Source organism: Staurois parvus, unplaced genomic scaffold, assembly GCF_062004578.1.
Source record: "Staurois parvus isolate SC_StPar_1 unplaced genomic scaffold, SC_StPar_1.0 ptg000673l, whole genome shotgun sequence".
Lineage (NCBI taxonomy): Eukaryota > Metazoa > Chordata > Amphibia > Anura > Ranidae > Staurois > Staurois parvus.
This window is the reverse complement of record NW_028318469.1, coordinates 650,746-672,372: the sequence shown is the minus strand read 5'-3', so window position 1 is coordinate 672,372 and position 21,627 is coordinate 650,746. Positions and strand designations below refer to the sequence as shown.

General features: G+C 42.3%; 1 protein-coding gene across 2 annotated transcripts in view; it reads right to left on the bottom strand.

Moving 5' to 3' along the window:
* Positions 1-21,627, bottom strand: part of SMTN (smoothelin) — a 188,172-nt gene that overhangs the window by 53,303 nt on the left and 113,242 nt on the right. For both annotated transcript variants that reach the window (XM_089652203.1, XM_089652204.1), the window contains exons 9-10: positions 3,474-4,220; positions 792-1,108 (exon numbers count right to left, since the gene is read on the bottom strand). In XM_089652203.1, coding sequence (XP_089508329.1) covers positions 792-1,108; positions 3,474-4,220 — 1,064 coding nt within the window. The remainder of the gene's footprint in view (positions 1-791; positions 1,109-3,473; positions 4,221-21,627) is intronic.

The following is a 21,627-nucleotide window of genomic DNA, read 5'->3' as shown; positions in this document are numbered from 1 at the left end:
GCCGGGGGGTGCAGAGCTGAGCTGTGGCCGGGGGGTGCAGAGGTGGGTTGCAACTCAGCTCACCTCTGCACCCCCCCCTGCCGCAGCTCACCTATGCACCCTGTCTGCAACTCACCTAACTCAATTTACCTCTGCAACTCACCTGACTGCAGCTCACCTTTGCACATCCCCCCTCCCCCTCCACTGCCCTCATATGGTTAGCTAGCTTTGCAAAACACAGCTGTCAGCAGCCGGCCCCTCCCGACAGTAACTCCCGTTTCGGGTCCTATCTTCCCACACAGTGCACCAAGTGCACTTACTCACCGCTCCGCCTCTTCCCCACTGGCCAGCGATCACCCCTGGGGCATCGGCTTCCATGCATTAGGCTGCAGGAGGAGATGCCCCACCCCTAAACACACTGCATCCACAAATATCTGTTCCTTCCCTGTTTTAAGATTCAGTAGATATGGGTGTGCGCAAGGCCAGTGCTGGAGGTGGCGGAATGGCATTCCACCACGTTCCGGCTGGAAAAAAAAGCCCTGATCACAACTAGGTCTTATTTTCGGGGTAGGTCTTATACTTTAGCAATTCCCAAAAGTAGTACTAGGTCTTATTTTTAGAGTAGGTCTTATTTTAGGGGAAACACGGTACTAGTTGTCACTATGATCCTATGAATATGTAGTACACAGTGAAGCCAGAAAATTTTATTTAAATATGTACACTGGACAGCTGAACTCTCCAATGACTCTTACAATTCAGATTTAAAAATCATGAACTGCTTTAATCTGTATTACCAAACAGTTTTCAATTACCTTGGAGCTTTCACCATTAGTACTGATTCCACTGTCCACACTGATGCTGCTTGCACTGATAGTTTTGCCTGCATTGCCACCGCTTGTATTGAAACTGCTTGCATTGGTCCTGCTGCCCAAATTGAAGCTGCTTGTACTTATTCCACTGCCAGCATTGGCGCTGCTTGTGTTCACACTCCTTGCATTGATACCACTGCTTAAATTGATGTTGCTCGAAGTGACCGCGCTGCCTGCATGGACTCCACTTGTACTGATGCTGCTGGTGGTGGCACCACTGCCAGTTCTGAATGGAGAAGCCGTCAGACCCAATGTAAGTTCTTAGGAGGTGGAAAAAAAAATTATTACACACATAGATTACATGCAGAACTCACACAGTGTTGATAATGTCATATATTGCAAATATTACAGAACTGATCCCAAAATGAACAGCTAGTTGTTGCTGGCTAAACTTGGGTTTAATCCTGTTATTGTTCAAGTTAAATAATACAAGAAGCCACTGGTATAGCCTGAATGTCACCTGGTGTATTGTATTCTGAGAAAGAAATTGCAACTTTTACACCAGAAATGGCTCAAGTGATTTAACAGGGGAGGAGTATCAGAAATATTATAATTTCTGTATCTATTGCGATTGGGTTCTTTATCCTACCAATGTTTTGATACTCCTCAGATGTGCCTTAGACACTCTAACATTTGCCTCTGCATGTACTTGCTGTGTTGTCCTAAATAAAGAAATGTAATAAAAAAAAAAAAGTAAGAATAAAAAAATATGAGCAGCTAGTGTTGATCTATATCCTGCTGTGGGACTCCTCGCCACCTACAGGTGAAATATGGTGTGACAACTGTCAAAGTTGGGTTTGACTGTGAATATTGGTGAAAGAGAAGGTAAGCTCACATATTTCTAGCTTTATTGATATGGAGAATAAAATCTGGGAAACAGCTACACTCTTGCTTCATCTTTCATAGATCAACCCCAATGCCTCTTTTCTGAGTCCATCAAGTAATAAACAGTGGGGATTTTGCAGTTTCTTCCCAGATATATGCAGAAGGATCTGTCTGTTATGATTCAGAGAAGGCCAATTAGAAAACCTTAATATCAGTCCTGTGGCATGCAGAAACTGTATTGCCAATATCCTATAGGACTTCATCACTATCCTGTCATCCTAAAATGATGAGACACCAACATTCAAGTCTCATTTTCCATAATGGGCAATAAAAACTATTACATTTGTCTTTTGGCCTTGCTGCCACAGAGAGATAGGGCTGAAACACATCTGCTTGAATGACAATCAAATGAAATTCAGGAACATTTATGGAAAGCACAGTTCTTGCAGAAGCCCGTTGTATATACACCAGAAAGGTCTGCACACTCCGAGCCAGTAAAAGTAGTAGTTAAGAACCGTGCTCTGTTTTTATTAACTGACATTAAAATAACAATGCTTTTCTTTGCTGCCAATAAGGGTTTCTGCATGTGGTAGAACTGCCTTCTGTTTATTTCCATGACCTACTAGTGATGTAATGGAGCCACATGATGGATGGTTTAAGAGAAGACATTGTACAGGGGCTAAACATCTCCAAGTAAACATGCCGACAATGGAGAGAGACACTGGTGGCGGAGCTGCATGGATACTGCAGAGATATACAGTATATATGCATATACAAGGCAGCAGGTACAGAAGGCCAACTAGATGGAAGAATTTGTGTATTAAACAGCACTGTGCCAACTTAAACAAAATAAAGGCCTTAATTTTACTGCATTTTTATTAATGTAGATAGTGTTCATTAAAAAGGGGAAATTTTATTTTGCCATGCAAATCCAGCCCATTTACAATAAGGAGCACATACAAATACTGGGCTAGATCATTCAATGGGCAGTATTAACAGAAGTGATATTAGCATAATAAACAAGTCAACACGGATATTAGGCCATTAATCTAGACTGTCAGTGTCTCTTTGAACTTAACAAGCTGAATCGAATAATCAAAAAGGTTTTCTAAGGGAACCTAAAAGGCAACTCACTAAATTGATTTTGTTTTGCAATGCATAGGGTTTGTCACCATGAAATCAAGGCTCAGGATTATTAGGTTGGGAGGGGGGGGGGGGGGCAGAAAATGTCCATTCTTGTTGAATGAGATTGGCTTTTACTCAACACTCCCAATAAGGTTTGTGGCTTCTCCATAAAGTCATTATAGATGCCCACCACTAGGGGTCAGCAGAACACCAAATCAATTCAAATATTACACCCTTTGTATGTATGCCACAGCAGATACAATGTGTACAGATACAATGTATAATGTACCCATTATAACCTATGGTACCCATTATGAAAAAGATTCAGAAGACCATCCAGGTTTTATCAAACTGTGTGACCATTAATCTACATGTGTTTAATATTAACTAGAGTTATGAGTATCATTAAAACCTTTATTCAATAAATCTGTGGTTCCCAAAATTAGTCCTCAAGTAACATCCCCCCCCCCCAAAAAAAAACACGTCTTGTTTTCAGGATTTCCTTCACCTTGCTTTAAATCAGCGTCAATCACTGATATTATTGATAACCATTTTATCTAAGTGACATTCCCAAAACATGGCTTGTTGGGGGTGGGTGGGGGGTATTTGAGGACCGAGGTTTGGAACCACCGCATCATACTTTAATATAAAGGTGTTAAATAAATAGAAGTCTACCTGCTCTTTGATTTCCTGGCTGCCCCACAATCCGACTACCAGTCCCTTGATTCCGTCCATCTTTGATCTCAATGGTGAGCAAGGTCTTCATGTCGTCGTCCTGCTTCTTGCCCTGAGTGCTTTTGGAAGATGTGCGCAGAGGTGATGTATCACGTTGCGCACTGCCTTGTACCACTGATTTTGTAATGGTCCCATCTGTATTTTCAACTTGTCTCCCCCCCTCGGTTTTGGCCTGGGTAACTTGCAATTGGTCTGTGTTGCTCCTCCCACCGTCCTGCTTTGGGATGAATGAGCTTTTGCTTTGGGGAAGTCTCCTATTCACTTCTCCGGAGGATGTGCTGAGTCCTGCAGAGCTGTGAGCTGAGGACCCTTTTATGGAGCTGCTCCTGAAGCTCTTGATATCAGGTACAGATGCTGTTTTATTATCTTGTGTCCTGTTACCACTTTCTGCATCTTGAGCACTTTTCTGGCTGCCAAACCCTGATGCGGTGCGGTTAATCGCAGGTTTAGCGGCTACCTTTTCTTCCTGTCCCACCTGAGATCTGTCGTGTCCATTTTTCTGACCTGTAGAGAACAGGAATTGTTGTAGCTGTACACGTCCTCCTCTTGCAGGGAGTCTCTCACCTCTCATGCTGGAGAATCTGTTATTGAAAGGAGGAGGCATGCCTGGGGGCTCTTCTGTAAACTTCTTCACTCGGTCTCTCACAGAATTGGCTCTTTTGAAAGGGGAAAGTGGAACCTTGCCATCTATGATGGAAGCAAAGTAACTGTATTAGTATAGATATTTATACAGGACGACTATAAACATGACATAGAAGGGAAAATGAGATTTGAGACCAATCTCCCTATAAAAATAAATCTAAAAACCGCAAAGTACAATAACCTATAGCAACCAGAATTAGCGGCAATAGCTGGTTGTGACAGGTTACTGTAGTCTACACGGTCTTATAAGCACAAGCCAGGCTATGAAATAAAAACTGTCACACCGCTGTACTGTAAGTAATTGTAAGGCAGAGGCAAATTATACATATAAAAAGGGTTTTACAAATACAGAGTATAGAGGTGTAATTGGGGCGGACTGACAACTCATGGGGCCCCCGGGCAATAGGGGATCATGGGGCCCCTGTGTCCTTGCCCAAACTCAAAAAAGCCTATGAAAAAGGTACCAGGGGCATCTCATGGGGCCCCCTACTGACCCCAGGCCCTCGGGCAGTGCCCGAGTTTCCAAATGGTCAGTCCGCCCCTGGGTATAAAACAAAGAGGTATAGATTTAATTGTCACAGCCATCTTTGTAAAATACATACATACAAAAAAGTGCACACAATATTTAATTTTTATTTATTACAAGTATTTATTACAAGTAGCACCAACAATTTAATCAGCACCTTATATATTGTGAATTCACATCAGCCCTCTGTCTTCAAGGAGCTTACAGTCTATGGTCCCCATCTCACAGGCATTATATACACATACTAGGGCCAATTTATACAGGAACAAATGAACCTACAAGCATGTCTTTGGAGTGTGGGAGGGGAACCAAAGTACCTGAATGAAACCCACACAAGCACAGGGAGAACATGCAAACTCCACGCAGAAAGCGTAGGTTGGGATTCTAACTATGGACCCTGGTACTGCAAGGCAGAAGTGCTAACCACTAAGAAGGGTAGGGCAGGAGTGTATAGTGATGCAGATCTTGTATTTTAATGCTTTACACACCGGGACCTAGAGATTCAGTTAGTGAAAATGCTGTACATGTTAGCGGTTTAACTCAGAAAAAATATCCTGCAAAGTGTTGAAAATGTCTCTGTAAACAAAGATGATAGAAAGGAAAAGAAGATCAGAGAGAATACAGAAATATGTATAGTCGATGCATGATAAACTGACAATGTGGGACCGCAGGGAATCCACCTAGGGAGGACCATTTCCTGCACTGCTGCACATTCTCTGCATTAAAGCCACTGTGATGGGAGTGGGTTGGGCAGGTATGGACCAGGACAGTCTACAGACTAGCTGTTTTAAGACTTCCTTCCTCAGGAGAACAGTAGCTGTTGGTAGGACTGAGTCTCTGGAAGAATTCCTTTGTGTATTGTTCTTCATGCTCCCTGATCTATGCATTGTCCCCGTCTTTTCGGAGCACATTGTCTTAGTGATTCCTGTCCTGTCAACCAGCAACACATCTAAAAGAACATTGGTGTTTAGAGAAATACACATTAGACTAGGAATTGTAATGATTCCTAAAGTCTTGCTTACTATGTGCAGAAGGTGGAAAAACAAAATGAAAGTGATTGAAGCCAGTTAGTCAGTTCTAAAATGACTATGGATTACAGAAACAAGTCAAGCAGCTATAAAAAGTAAGGCTAGGCAGGCTTATAACAGCCAATCCTCCTTCACTCTTCTGACCTCCCTACAACTAATAAAAGGTGAGGATTGCTTGCTTTGGGACACTAATTGCATTTTCCATTCTTTTCTACTGTGTTCCATTAACTGTGCCTAAAAAAAATAAAATAAAATAAAATAAATTAATGGGTTGGTGTCTGACACCAGGAAATAGCCATCTGAGATTATTATGATGCTGATTGATACTACGAGCAGAAAAAGGAAATGCAAGCTATCATATAACATTTATCAAGTTAAAATAAGGACGCTTGTTACTGTAAATATACACCAATACTCTTTGCACCACTGTATAAATCCTGGGCTTCAGAATAAAACTCACTTTACTATATCTACAAAGGGATGCATGATTTTCACCTTAGATTACTCCCTGATTTGGACTACAAACATGTCTTCCTCTCTTCTCTTCCATGGAGTATGAAGGCAATTTGTAGTTTGCAAAAATTACCTTGCAAGGTTGATAACATATGCAATTTCAGTTTAGATCACAGAATATTACAAAGGACACTGCATTTGTGGCAAAACACATAACAGGTATTTTCTGTACTCACTAAAAAATGTTCCTCACCTATAAAAGGAGAAATGTAATGCTGTCACTACATCTAAGATGAACAAGCTGCAATATAAAAAGGTCTCTTCTTGGATTTAGATATCCTTTAATATTACATTATAATGCTTAGTATGCTGATGTTGCATCCACCAGCTGAAGTAAACCTCCAAGAACGTGTAAGTGTAATGAGATGCCACTATCATGTCATAGCAGACACCTACAAGTGCCTGCATGTCAGTTCAGCTTTTATACCAGAGAAGGTCACTATATCTAGGGAAATCCTAGTTGCCAGGTCCCCATGCCAACTGGAAAATATTCTTTGTGACCAGAATGTCCTGCTCTATGCCTCCACATAGACCTCCTTGCCAGATGGGCAACCCACCACACCAAAGCCAGTGCCATGCAGATAGACCTAGCTTCATCTGTATGTATTGTGCAGGCACAGTGGTTACCCAATCTTATATCTGGGGTAGGTTGCCCATCTGATGACCGGTAGATCTAAGCTGGGGGAAGGGTTTAAGGCAGGGATGGGCAAACTTCGGCCCGCCAGGTATGGTTGAACTATATGTCTCATGAAGCATTGCAAGACTTACAGTTACAAGCATGACTCACAGGGAAAGAGGCATGATGGGACTTGTAGTTCAGCAACAGCTGGAGGGCCACAGTTTGCCCATCCCTGGTTTAAGGATAAGTACTTTACCTGTCTGACGTAACCTTATGCAGCTGATGGCTACACTAACATGTATGGCAGCTGCCATGCACAAGGCAGAAGGTTTGAAGAGAACTGAGCATATACTGTATGTATAAAACCACTCCTGGTGACCAGAACTGCCTATGGCAGATCAAACTTTCTGAAGGGGGCTCCTGAATTTGAGGAAGATTTATCCAGGCTTGTGCCAGATTGCCCAGGTCTCCACAAACCCAATGCCCTCCAATATCGAGATACTGTACAAACAACTGATAGGCAGGCAGGTGGTTCCACCCCACCCAAACTTCAGAACTGGCCTTTCAATGTGATGGGTGGAGTCAATGAACATCTGCAAGACAGAGGACCAACTTTCTAGGAAAAAAAAAAAAAAACCTACAGCATTTGCATGTCAGAGCACCACAGGTTTTGGGACTCTTTAAACATGAGGTCCCTGTTGGAGGTGGCAACTCAGGAAGCGTCATAAGAAAAAACTTATTCATGAACCTAACGTTAAAATATTGCAAAAGAAAGTAGCAACTAGAGTACTAGAAAGTACAAACCAACCTCCAAGTTTACGTTCGCACCAAATCTTTCACTGTTGAAAGTCTGTTATACTGTACATGTTATATACTATTGTTTCATATATATATATATATATATATATATATATATATAAAATTTGTTATGTTATATTATATATACAATATTATGTTATAATATAATATTATAACATTTTATATATATGTTATACATGTTATTCATGTTATACATGGGGAGGGAAAAAAAAAAGGAATGCAGGCTTTTTTTGGGGAGTTAATTTGATGCTCTTTCACATGTGACCGGAGGTATAATACAAAATCCAAAACCAATGCATAAATACCTCTCAAAAATGGACGTAAAAATAATGCTGCTAAACTGATCTAGTTGAAACATCTGTAATACGGTATATTTTGCATCATTATTCGCTTGGTTACCGAAAAGTTACAAATGTTTCACGTGCTGCCTAGTGCAAAATTTAGAGTTAAGTGTTTTGGCATAAGATTGCCTTCTTCTGTACACACCATACATCAGTATGTGCTGCAATTCAACTGTAGTCCTTTTAAATAGGAGAGTCCACCCAAAGCTGATATGTTGTTTTTTGGCAGATACTGGAATATAGACATAGGCAGTGCGGTTCTGATCAAGCCTTCAGGTGTGCCACAATAGGAAGTGGATTGCTATGTTTGCACACTGAGAAGAGTAGGAGCCAGGATTGTCAGTGGGGGACCCAAGAAGAGGAGGATCAAGGCCGCACTTCCATTGCACAAAGCACGTAAGTATAAACGCATTTGTTATTTTTAAACAATTGAGTTTACAATCACTGACTCAGCTCACAGTTACTTACATCTCTTGGTGACTGGATTTAATTTATATTATGTAGAACACAGCAGGAAGTATGCAACACACAAAAGATGGGCAGAAACACTCAAAGTGTTTGTAATTTAATTTTTTTCAATACTAAACACATTATACTTGCCTTTTTGGTGTAATGGTTTTGCACAAAGCAGCTCTGATCCTCCTCTTCTGAGGTCCCCCACAGGCGCTCTGGGCTCCTCAGCTTTCTCTGGTGGCATGTGTGCAGACTTGATCCAGAGCTGAGCGCTGTGTGTCCATTGACACACACACAGTGTGGCTTTGCCCAGCTCCCTCGCCACTGGATTTCACTGACAGCAGCAGGAGACCAATGTGGGGAGAGAGAGAGTGGGGAGAGGGAGAGAGAGGGGGGGAGAGAGAGAGGAGGGGAGAGAGAGAGGGGGGAGAGAGAGGGAGGAGAGAGAGGAGGGGGAGAGAGGGGGGTGGGGAAAGAGGGGGAGCAGGGGGAGAGAGAGAGAGGGAGGAGAGAGAGGGAGGGAGGAGAGAGAGAGAGGAGAGAGAGAGGGAGGAGAGAGAGAGGGGAGAGAGCGGGGGGAGAGAGAGGGGAAGAGAGGGGAGGGAAAGGGAGGAGAGAGAGAGGGGAAAGAGAGGGGGGAGCAGGGGGAGAGAGAGAGGGGGGAGAGAGAGGGAGAGGGGGGGACACGGGAGAGGAAGAGAGAGGGAAAGGGAGGGAGAGAAAGCGAGCGAGCACAGTGCTGGATCAAGATTGGGTTCAGGTAAGTATTTGGGGGGCCTTGGAAACTGACAATAGGTGTTTTGCCTAATGCAGAGAATGCATTAAAGTGTTACTAAATCCACAGCAGTAAAATCCGTCTGTATAAGCAGTAAAGCATGCTTGTTATACTCAAAATGAAACCTAAGGGGTTAATCCTCTGCTAATAGGACATAGATGGCAAAATGTCTGATGGGCATTTTAACCATTCCCTACTCAGTCCAAAATGAAAAAACTAAAAAAGTTGGCTTTTTATAGAACGTCTGTCTCCATACAGCAAATCTGACAAAATTTAAATTGTAAAAAGGTAGATTTTTTTTTTTTTTTAAATTAACAAACATATTATACTTGCATGCTCTGTGTAACAGTTTTGCACAGAACAGTCCCGATCCTCCTCTACTTGGGTCCCCTACAGGCGCTCCTGGCCCCTACCTCCAGCCAAGTGCCCCCGTAGCAAGCAGCTGGCTATGGGGACACCTGAGCAGGCTTGGTCCAGAGCCGCTGCTCTGAGTGACAATTTACACACAGATATGGCTTGGCCATGCCCTCTCCTCATTGGTTCACTGGCTTTGATTGACAGTAGCGGGAGCCAATGGCTCCCACTGCTATCTCAGGCATTGAGGAAGGAGAGACCCAGGACAGCCGCTTCTCTCAAGCACACCTCTGGATCGAGATGGGGCTCAGGTAAGTATTAGAGAGGGCTGATGCAAACAGGTTTTTTTTTTTTTAACCTTCATGCATAGAATGCATTTAGCTAAGCTTTACAACCACTTTAAATAACATCAAGTATTTGAGCAAACATACTAGAGTGCACTCAAGTGTAATTGTAAAGTGTTAAGAGGTAGTATTTATTGTACGTCTTTTCTTCCAGTATGACTACATTGTCAAAGGAGAAGAAAGCCTGTGGCTCAACAACATGCAGCAACTGCCATAAATTTAGAATAATAAAAATACATACATTAATAAATAGGTACACTGCATGTACATATGATTTGTGGCAGCTGTGAAAGGATTGCTGGAATTTCTTGTGAAGGAGGGTTACAGGTAAATTACACATAGCTCATGACATGCCAGTCTATCAACATGAATGGATACTTAATCAGACTCTTGTGCAATTCTGCAGATGAAATATGAGAATATTGCAGACCGCCTGGAGTTCCACAGCTGTGTGAAATTTGCAACAACCCTACTTATTTTTTTTTTTTTTTGGGGGGGGGGGGGGGGGGGGTGAGAATGAAAGCATATTTTTCTAATGTTGGCTAATACAAACAGCAGTAAGTTACCCAAAGCATGTTTGTAATATTATTCTAGGGCCCATGCAAACACTCATTTGTGTTTCCCTATTGCCCTGTTATAGTAGTGAATTCTAGCAGCCTCATATGTCTCTAGTATACAACTGAAGCATATCCCCAGTCTCCAACAACTGCTGTCTGGAGTGTCTGGCCATCTCTTGCCTCATGTCCAGAGTGTCTGGCCATCTCTTGCCTCATGTCCAGAGTGTCTGGCCATCTCTTGCCTCATGTCCAGAGTGTCTGGCCATCTCTTGCCTCATGTCCAGAGTGTCTGGCCATCTCTTGCCTCATGTCCAGAGTGTCTGGCCATCTCTTGCCTCATGTCCAGAGTGTCTGGCCATCTCTTGCCTCATGTCCAGAGTGTCTGGCCATCTCTTGCCTCATGTCCGGAGTCTCTGGCCATCTCTTGCCTCATGTCCGGAGTGTCTGGCCATCTCTTGCCTCATGTCCGGAGTCTCTGGCCATCTCTTGCCTCATGTCCGGAGTCTCTGGCCATCTCTTGCCTCATGTCCGGAGTCTCTGGCCATCTCTTGCCTCATGTCCGGAGTCTCTGGCCATCTCTTGCCTCATGTCCGGAGTGTCTGGCCATCTCTTGCCTCATGTCCGGAGTCTCTGGCCATCTCTTGCCTCATGTCCGGAGTCTCTGGCCATCTCTTGCCTCATGTCCGGAGTCTCTGGCCATCTCTTGCCTCATGTCCGGAGTCTCTGGCCATCTCTTGCCTCATGTCCGGAGTCTCTGGCCATCTCTTGCCTCATGTCCGGAGCCTCTGGCCATCTCTTGCCTCAATTCACTGAGCCCCTGAGAGAGACCCATTCTTTCACAAATGTTTGTAGAAGCAGTCTGCATGCCTAGGTGCTTGATTTTATACACCTGTAACCATGAAGGTGATTGGAACACCTGAATCCAATAATTTGGAGGGGTGTCCCAATACTTTTGGCAATATAGTATAGTTACGCCTTGAGCTAATGACCCATTACATACAGCTACAGTTAGAGCTATAGATCCATAACATATAGTTACAAAGTATGCAGAACTGTGTAAGCCAAATGAGTAGTTGCTCAAAAAGGAAGAAACGGGATCCAGGATGTGAATATTAAAGTGGTATTAAACCTCAAACCAAATATGTAATATTTTGCAGCTTACCAATCATTAGATGTGGTGGCTTCATCAGTTTACTTTTTAGGCTTTTTTCCGCTGTTATCACCTGGCGATCTGGCCAGTTGCACACCTCCTGTAGTACAATGGCCCCTATCCCCAGACAGCAGCATTGTCAGTCGAGGGGGGGGGGGGGGCTTCTATGTACTAGCAGATTTTAATGCAATAACAAATTAAAGCCATAATCTAGCTCACACTTTTTTGCAGTTACAACAGGTTTTTTTGGGATAAAGGTTTATCATAGATAAATAAAAGCTACTCATTGTAAGCGTCCCTATCAGCAGTAAATGGTTTGTCTCAACCCTAACTGCTCTGTGTAGGACAGCTTGTTCTGGTGAAAAATAACAGGGTTACTGACTGGCTCACCAGCCAACACATCTAAGAATTGGCAAGCTGCAATATTATAAAGTTTTGCTTTTGGGTGCAATACCAATTTAACATGAAAGTTGCTATATTCAGTTACATTGCAGTTTTTTTCAGATAGCCAAGTTAAAAACAACTTGCTGAAATTATGGATTCATTAAATAACCTTGGTGTGTGCCAGACATGTGGATGTGAACTACCCACACACTGTGTGTTATTATAGGAAATATTTAACGGTTTCTGCCAAACCATAAGCTATTCAAGTACTCAGGATTGTACCGCAAAGCTTTAGCACAGAGACCCAGAATTGCAGAAAGACAATAAGCTGTGTGATTGTGCCAGAACAGGCCACACTCAGGGTCTTTGTACACTCCTGTAGAGTGTATGGATGTATCCAGGATACACTTCCAGAGACCTGCTCATCCTGCGCTGCCCCAGGCCCTTGTTTAAACACAGCTCTGCCTGTCTGTCCATTAAAGGAATGGCACTGGATGCTGAACAGGTCCCATGCATGCTCCCCACTTTATACATATTTTATCCCAATAAGGCAGGGAGATCAGGAGTTGTTTAGTTTTCCCTTTCCCCTCCTTACCAATCCAGTGCTGTTTTATCTTAACCCTCTTACTGCTGTTTGGGTGAAAAGTTCATTATCTATTAGCCACGCGTGGATTTCTGCAGGCTGTTCATGCCTCAAACGCTTTCTGCAGACGTCATTCTCTACAAATATACCTCACTGTGGATTACAACATGAACTATTCTGCATTAGGTTGTGTAAAACTATCAGCACCAAAGTTACAGCATGTTCCGCAGGCTAAATTGTTTCGTGATGTAAACAGATTTTAAAGATCAGATCACGGCTTTAAATTTTCATGGAGAATAAAAAATGCTTGTCAGAGGAAAACATGTGCTGGGAAAAAGAAAGCACAATTATTTAACATTTATTAGGTGCACAGGTGATCACTGCCACATGTAGGTGGTAACTGCAAACTTTCTTATGAAAATGCTAGTTGCCTGGTTGCCTAGACCAGCAATCTAAGTTAGAACCCCTGAAGTACTGAAGCAACAGATCAGGTCACATTAAGGGCTCATGTACACTGCAGCTGATAAACTCACGTTTAGGAGCTGTTCAGCGTTTTTCTCAGCAGCCCCTGAACTCTCCCTAATGTTTTCCTATGTGTCCATCTTCATTTACAGTCATTTACAGGCAGCTGTGTTTACAGTAGTTTTTTTTTTAACGCAACAAACTTGCGTTCAGACGTTGATTTTATCAGCGTTTCAAAGGCAAACCGATTGTAAACACGGCTAAACGCGGCAAATCATGTTTATACGCGTTTGCCATTTTTTTTTAACTCTTCCAGTTCCCAATGCTGTCCAGAGTCTTTTTTCCATCCTGAAAAATGCATGGAAAGAGTTTTCAAGGTGCTCAGATGGACAAAACACTGAATACAGGATGTTCCTACCAAGCTTTTCACACATTGTAATGACCAATTCACACCTCATACCTCTCCCACCCTTGGAAACAAAAGATATGTTAATGACCCTTCACACTTCAAATTCCTCATGAAGACCCCCTGCCAGGTGACCTTAATGACTCACTCCACCAGACACCTTTCCCACCTTTGGAAACAAAAGATATGTTAATGACCATTCACACCTCAAATTCCTCATGAAGACCCCCTGCCAGGTGACCTTAATGACTCACTCCACCAGACACCTATCCCACCCTTGTAAACAAAAGAAATGTTAATGAGCAACTCACACCTAATTATTTCAACACATACTGCTGTCTCTGCTTCTACTCTCTGTATTTCTCTGAAACAGTCTGAAATAGTTAATAATTTACCACTTTCAGTGGATTCTTGGCATTTGGGAGGTTCTCCTGTGCTGATCTTTAAAAAACGCTTCTAAACGCAAACACGCATAAACACGTATATAAATAAAGGGTTACTGATTGCGCATCTGGTGAGTGCGCAGTCTTTATAAGTTTGGATACACCTACTGGATGACATCACCAGTTGTCGGAAATCCTTGTGATCTTCCATGCACCTTATATATTTGGATTGATTCACGTTTTATTTTGGACTATATGTTTTCATATATACACGTGTGGAGTGACATGGATATATGTTTTTCTATATTTTTATATATTTCATATGGCTTCTATTGAGCCACGTGACCGGAAGTGACGTAGCTAAAAAACTGGATATGGCGTACCGACGCGTTGCGTCACGTGCGTCGTGACTCCATCAGGGGGACGCATGTCCGGACGCAGCGGCCATATTGGTTTCCCTTGCTTCATGTTATACACCCATGGGATGAGGTGAAATGCTGTTTGTGACAAGGAGACAAATGTGAGTGTAGTCACTTTGTTTTAAACTCTTTTCATTAAACAATATTGCACTATGGGAAGTTCTTTTTTGTGTTCTATATAACTATTGAGTGGAGGTGAAGTGTAAGTCCTGCGATCCCTGGATGAGCAACCTGCAATAAGGATCGGCCATAGAGGAGATTAATAGCCTTTTGGCCCTGTGTGGGTCAATGTGGGGAGGTGAGCAGCCACTGCTGCCATTCGAGGATTTTGTGCACTAGAAGTAAAGATCACTTTTCTTCTTTCTTTTTTCACAAGTTACACATGCATGGACTTGGTTTCTTAATATGCACACCGATGATTTATTTGTGTGAATCACAGTTATTAGTTTATACATTGAATTTATGAATTATTTGGATGCACAAGATATATTTATCACTTATTCTAATTTTCATGAGAATGTATTAGTTTATTATCACATAGCACTATGAGTTATTAAGGGCACTATGATATATATAATATTGGTTGCTTCTTCCTCTCACGCTTGAGCCCCGATGTACAGGACTGCAATAGGCTGATGCCAGCCTAAATTCAGGTACTTACACTGCTTGCATCAATAAAAAAAAATACAGTTAAGAATATAATAAAAGAACTGTATCAATACCCATGGTTTATATAGAACGATGACTAGAATTCAGCTTTAACTTTTTTTCTACTAAAGTAGAACATGTAGATAGGAAGCATTAGTGTTTTATAGGGATGCACCGATATATCAGCTGCTGAAAATGGATCGGCCAAAAAGAGGGTTCTCAACAATTTGCCAAAATAAAAAAAAGAGGTGCCGACAATGACATGCTGTGTCTCATAGACTTCAATGCAAAATTGTGTCCAATTGATTTCAATGCAAAAACAACTCCTAGTGGCATGCTGCATCCCATAGACTTCAATGCAAAATCGCATCCCATTGATGTCAATGCAAAATTGCCCCCTTTTGATGTCAATGCAAGAATGCCCCATTGACGTCAATGCAAAAACGCCCTCTAGTGAGTTCAATACAAAATCATGTCCCATGGACTTCAATGCAAAAACACCCCCTAATGACTTCAATGCAAAATCGTGGCCCATAGATGTCAATGCAAAAATCGCAGCCCATAGACTACAATGCAAAATTGCAGGCCATAGGTTTGAAGATCTCCTTACAGTTAGCATATTGTTAAAAATGTGACATAAGTTAAAAGACTCTGTTTAACTGCCTTTATCTGATTATTGTAGACTCAATGAAAGAGCATTCAGTAAACTGTTGTTTTGTGCCCTTTTTACACCATTGCAGGGAGGTGGGTTCCAATACAGTATGTTTGCAGTTTTGCACAGTGCAACTTACTGCACATCACTGTTTCGTGCTGCGGCCCATGAACTTGAATGAAGTATTATTTTGTAACACTTCAATAGAGATTTAGGGGTTTATTTACACATGCTTCAACTTTAACAAACATTAAAGCACCTACCACTGCATTTTTAATGTGTTTTTGAGGCTTCTGTAATGCTATTTGAAGTGTTAATGAAGCTTGGGAAATGCCCTGTGTGTGTTGATTTTCTATTTGTCTTAAAGGGGCTCAACTAGAACACTGGCCCAGTAGTACTTCTACTCAGCAGATCCACAGCTCATTAGTACCCTCCTTCAGCAGATACCCTGTCTATCAGCATTCTCATTCAGCAGATCCACAGCTCATTAGTACCCTCATTCAGCAGATCCCCAACTTATTAGCATTTTCATTCAGCAGATCCTCAGCTCATTTAGTACCCTCATTTCAGCAGATCCCCAGCTCATTAGTACCCTCATTTCAGCAGATCCCCAGCTCATTTATTACCCTCATTTCAGCAGATCCCCAGCTCATTAGTACTCTCATTTCAGCAGATCCCCAAGCTCAGTTAGTACCCTCATTTCAGCAGATCCCCAGCTCATTAGTACCCTCATTTCAGCAGATCCCCAGCTCATTAGTACCCTCATTTCAGCAGATCCCCAGCTCATTAGTACCCTCATTTCAGCAGATCCCCAGCTCATTAGTAGTCTCATTTCAGCAGATCCCCAGCTCATTTAGTACCCTCTTTCAGCAGATCCCCAGCTTATTAGCATTTTCGTTCAGCAGATCCCCAGCTCATTAGTACCCTCATTTAGCAGATCCCCAGCTCATTAGTACCCTCATTTCAGCAGATCCCCAGCTCATGTAGTACCCTCATTCAGCAGATTCCCAACTTATTAGCATTTTCATTCAGCAGATCCTCAGCTCATTTAGTACCCTCATTTCAGCAGATCCCCAGCTTATTTGTATCCTCATTCAGCAGATCCCTAGCTTATTTGCACCCCAAGCTCTGCTGATGCCCCACTCAGTAGTAACCCCCAGCTCTGCTGATCCTCTGGTTTGCTGATCCTCCTCCTCTCTTTGGCCCCTCTCACCTCCCGCTCTATTGCTCCCATGCTGTGCACCACATGTGACATCTGCTAGTTTCTTCTGCTCTGGTCCTACAGCTCTGCTGAACCTCTGTCATTCAGTCCTCTTTCTCTCTGGTCCCTTCCACTATAGCGTTCCCATGTTGCATACCACATGTGCTGTCTGCTCCGCTCCAGTCCAGAGCCCGCTTATGTTCCTGCTGCTCCTCGACCAACACCAGGTGTGAAGTCTGCACCAAACAATTCCAGAATATCTACACATGAACTGGAAGTGACTGCTGAGGACGTCTTTCCAGTTTGCTTGTTAGTTTCCCAGTGCACCTTGGGATATCTTATACCTACAATGCCTGCAAACCAAAGCGAAGCCAACTCTGAATAAAAGCCCCTTAAAAGCTGCAGGTGCTGCTAGGGAGCGTTGTCATAGACTTCATAGCCTATGAAGGCTTTGGAGATGCATTGAAGCACCAAGAAAGGGACATGGAGCATAGAAGCTAAATAAATAGGGTTATCCTATGTCTCCATGCACATTATTTTAGGCTAGTAGCGTTTTTTCAAGCTTCAGTGTTTAGTAGCAGAAAAAAAAATGTTTTTGTAGAGTTTTTGGGAGTATTTTTCCAGCAGAAAAAAAAATGCTGAACACTCAAACACTACTGAAATGCTTCTAACAGCTTTTTTCTAGCTTTTTTTTTCCATGTGCTGTAAAAACGCTAATGCTCCTAAAAGCTTTTACATGCTACTAAAAACACTATTACTATCGGTTTTTATTCTGCTTTTTATGAGCTTAAAAAATGCTAGTGTGCATGGAGCCTTAAAGCAGGTCTTCAAATGGTAACACAAAGCTACGGTATAAAATCTTGCTGGGATAGACACTAATTCCAAAAAAAATTTTGTGCTATCCAGGCTCTCCCCAGATCTACTCTTTAGTCATACGATCTAAAAATTAAGATCCATTCTAAGTTCAGGTCAGCAAGTTAAAGATCACATGACCAAATAGATACGAATAATGTGAGAAGCGTTAAAAGGATTTTCTTTTCCCAGGAAAGGAAAATAATTCAGTCCCTATATTACCCCTTACTTGGTCATAATAGTAAGACAGTTAGCATTGTTTTTAGTTAACAGATTACAGGTCTGTTTCACTTTTTTTTTTTTCGACAAAAGCAATTCCCAGTACACTGCTGTTATCCATTATAAAACCTTTAAAAACAATTTCAGAGGAAAATTACTCTGATTGGGAACAGAGCCTTCAGGTACTAAGCAATCAAAAGTTCTGAGAATGTCATAATGACGCATATTAAACCAGTAAATTAATAGAAATATATTGATTTAACAAAACACTTAGGCTTTCTGAAACCATTTTACAGTAAGCCCTATGCAATACTCTAAAAAGCCAAGCCAAGTCCATTATGAAAGTTTACTATTATGTGACCACAGCAATGGGAAACTATGCAACAGAAAAAGGTCAAACAAGCCACTTTGTTGCATAACCGGAAAGATTTATAGGTTGGTTTGTAGAAGAAAGATTATATGAAATATAAACGAACGTAACATTATACATTTGAGGGATAATGACTAATTCTACATGAAAGGCCATTTTGTAACATTCATCAATGATGGATGTGAAGATCTTGGAGTACATAAAATATCTATCTTTTTGTATATACATGTCTAAAGCAGATTTAGAATCAGAGTGGCTCAATGAATTGCCTTTTAATAAACCCGCAGAAAGTTAAATTGTGCCTCTTCAATTATAATATCACATAAAAACAATTCTATAAAATTCACATACAGATCCAAGCAAACATATACAATTTAGGTTTAGAGGTTATTCGTAGACCCCAGAGCCCTTTAAAAATGTAACAAAGTTTCTTTAACACATTGAACATAAAATGTTATTACACTGACACACATTTAGGAACATTCACATTGAGGCTAGGTTCACACATATGCGGTGTGGTATATCGCATGTGCTTCGCACAGGAACCGCACCGCATTCCTGTGCAAATTACATGCAAATTGTGTGCTGTGCGATTGGAGCCATACATTTTGTATGGCTCCAATTGCACCGTATCCGCAACAAAAAGTTGCAGGACCCTTTTTTGGTCCGCACTAGAATCTGATCGCATGGGTATTCACACCTATGCGATCCAATTATGCACATCGCACTGTGTTTTGTGGACAGATTTTGCGGTGTTGTTAACTTAACATACACACTTGCAGCGGTTTTCACGAACAGGGTGCGATTCTGATGTGGTGCGGAATTTGCACAGAAAACGCTGTGAATTCTGCACCGCTTCAGTGTGAACCCTGGCTAAAGTATACAGTATGTGAACTGTCACCTTGTAAGAAAACAACCCATTCAGTTTAAAAATGCACGGTAAAAAGTTTGCTTTCAGATCACAGATATACACTATATTGCCAAAAGTATTGGGATGCCTGCCTTTACACGCACATGAACTTTAATGGCATCCCAGTCTTTGTAGGGTTCTATATTAAGTTGGCCCACCCTTTGCAGATATAACAGCTTCAACTCTTCTGGGAAGGCTGTCCACAAGGTTTAGGAGTGTGTCTATGTTTGACCATTCTTCCAGAAGCGCATTTGTGTGATGTCAGGCTTTCAACGAGAAGGCCTGGCTTGCAGTCTCTGCTCTAATTCATCCCAAAGGTGTTCTATCGGGTTGAGGTTGCTTTGTGCACTGGTGTGCAGTCATATTGGAACAGGAAGGGGCCATCCCCAAACTGTTCCCACAAAGTAGGGAGCATGAAATTGTCCAAAATGTCTTGGTATGCTGACGCCTTAAGAGTTCCCTTCACTGGAACTGAGGGGCCAAGCCCAACTCCTGAATAACGACCCCACACCATAATCCCCCTCCACCAAACTTTACACTTGGCACAATGCAGTCAGGCAAGTACCATTCTCCTGGCAACCACCAAACCCAGACACATCCATAGGATTGCCATACAGAGAAGAGTGAGTCGTCAGTCCAGAGAACATATCTCCACTGCTCTAGAGTCCAGTGGCGGCGTGCTTTACACCACTACATCTGCCGCTTTGCATTGCATTTGGTGATGTAAAGCTTGGATGCAGCTGCTCAGCAATGGAAACTCATTCCATGAAGCTCTCTACGCACTGTTGTGCTAATTTGAAGGCCACACGAAGTTTGCAGGTCTTTAGCTATTGACTCTGCAGACAGTTGGCGACTTCTGCGCACTGTGCACTTCTGTGATTTTACGTGGCCTACCACATTGTAGCCGAGTTGCTGTTCCCAGTTGCTTTCACTTTGTTATAATACCACCAACAGTTGACTGTGGAATATTTAGTAACAAGGAAATTTCATGGATGGACTTATTGCACTGATGGCAACCCATCACAGTACCACGCTTGATTTCACTGAGCTCCTGAGAGCGACCCATTCTTTCACAAATGTTGGTAGAAGCAGTCTGCATGCCTAGGTGCTTGATTTTATATACCTGTGGCCATGAAGGTGATTGCAACTCCTTAATCCAAAGATTTGGAGGGCTGGCCCAAACTTTTAGCAATATAGTACTGTAAATAACTTATTTTAAAAAAATAAAGTATCACATGACCTCGGTTTCTAGCTGCATGCAGGGCTTAGAGAAGTGGGGGTGGAGAGTCCTTGTGATGATTATGGAAGTGGGTCAGGGTGTGGCAGCAGCTTGAACGGACCACAGGCATAGTCCAGTGTAAAATGTAGAGACAGAAATACAGAAATACACTGAGAAGAGGCAGGAGGCAAAGAAACAGCAGGGGGGGGGGGGGTTGTGTCAGCAGGAGGCAGAGAAACAGCAGAACACTGATCTTCCCAGTGAACAGCTGTGCAGAGGAAGACTGACCACTGGAACACAGGCAGGCTCTACTCCCAAGTAGAATGCAAAGAGGCTGACTGACAATGCTAGGATGGATGTGCTATATTTAAACAGGAAATCATGGGGACTGGCAGGCTCACCAAGTATTTCACACAAATGAAGCAATACAAAGAGGACAGGATACTTAAAGTACATGTTACCCAACATTTCATAAAAAAAAAATTGCATTTTTTTTTTTACAAGTAGAAAAATAGCATTTTTAAAGCTCCATCTCTAACCCCATTAAAAAAGGAAAACAAATTCTCTTTAGCTTTCCCCTTTATAAAGATGTTTGCAGTTCTAATCCTTGTGATTTCTTTAGAGGGTCCCAGATAAAATGATCAGTGGCTAGAGCTAGTGGAAAGGGCTGGAAAATTGCAGGAGGGACTATCGACAGGGGAGCAGAGAGTTCCCCTGTCATTGCAAGACTTTGCACTCCGTTATAGTTATACAGTGTGTTCAGTATGCGGTCATCCCAATACCCTAAACTGCTGACAAAGAAAGCAAAGCAGAAATGTTGCTGTTACTTGCCTACCTTTCTCTCCCAACCTTCAGCCTACTGCGCCATTTGTTGACATTTTTGTAGTTCTTTGAATTTTTCCATAATGAAATATTGTTTCAGAAAACCGTCAAACTCTAACTTGACACCCGTGTATGGCAGGCACCATGAGAACTGTCAGCATCACTGGCACAGCAGGCTGATGCTTGGTAGGGAGAATCAATGTAAAACCTATCAGCACCCAAAGCACCTCCCAACAAAAATGTGACATCAGCTCTTTACTGCAAGAGGGGCAGTGGGCCAACCAGTCACCCAGCATGCAAGAAGCTGCCTGTGGGGATGGTTGCTAGAAAGGATGTAGATGCTTTTTGTCTGTTCTAAACACAATGTATGCAACCATAGCCCATATACCCTCATTAACCACTGGTGTTGCAGCTACTGTGAAACGATTCATCCTCAAAGTTTA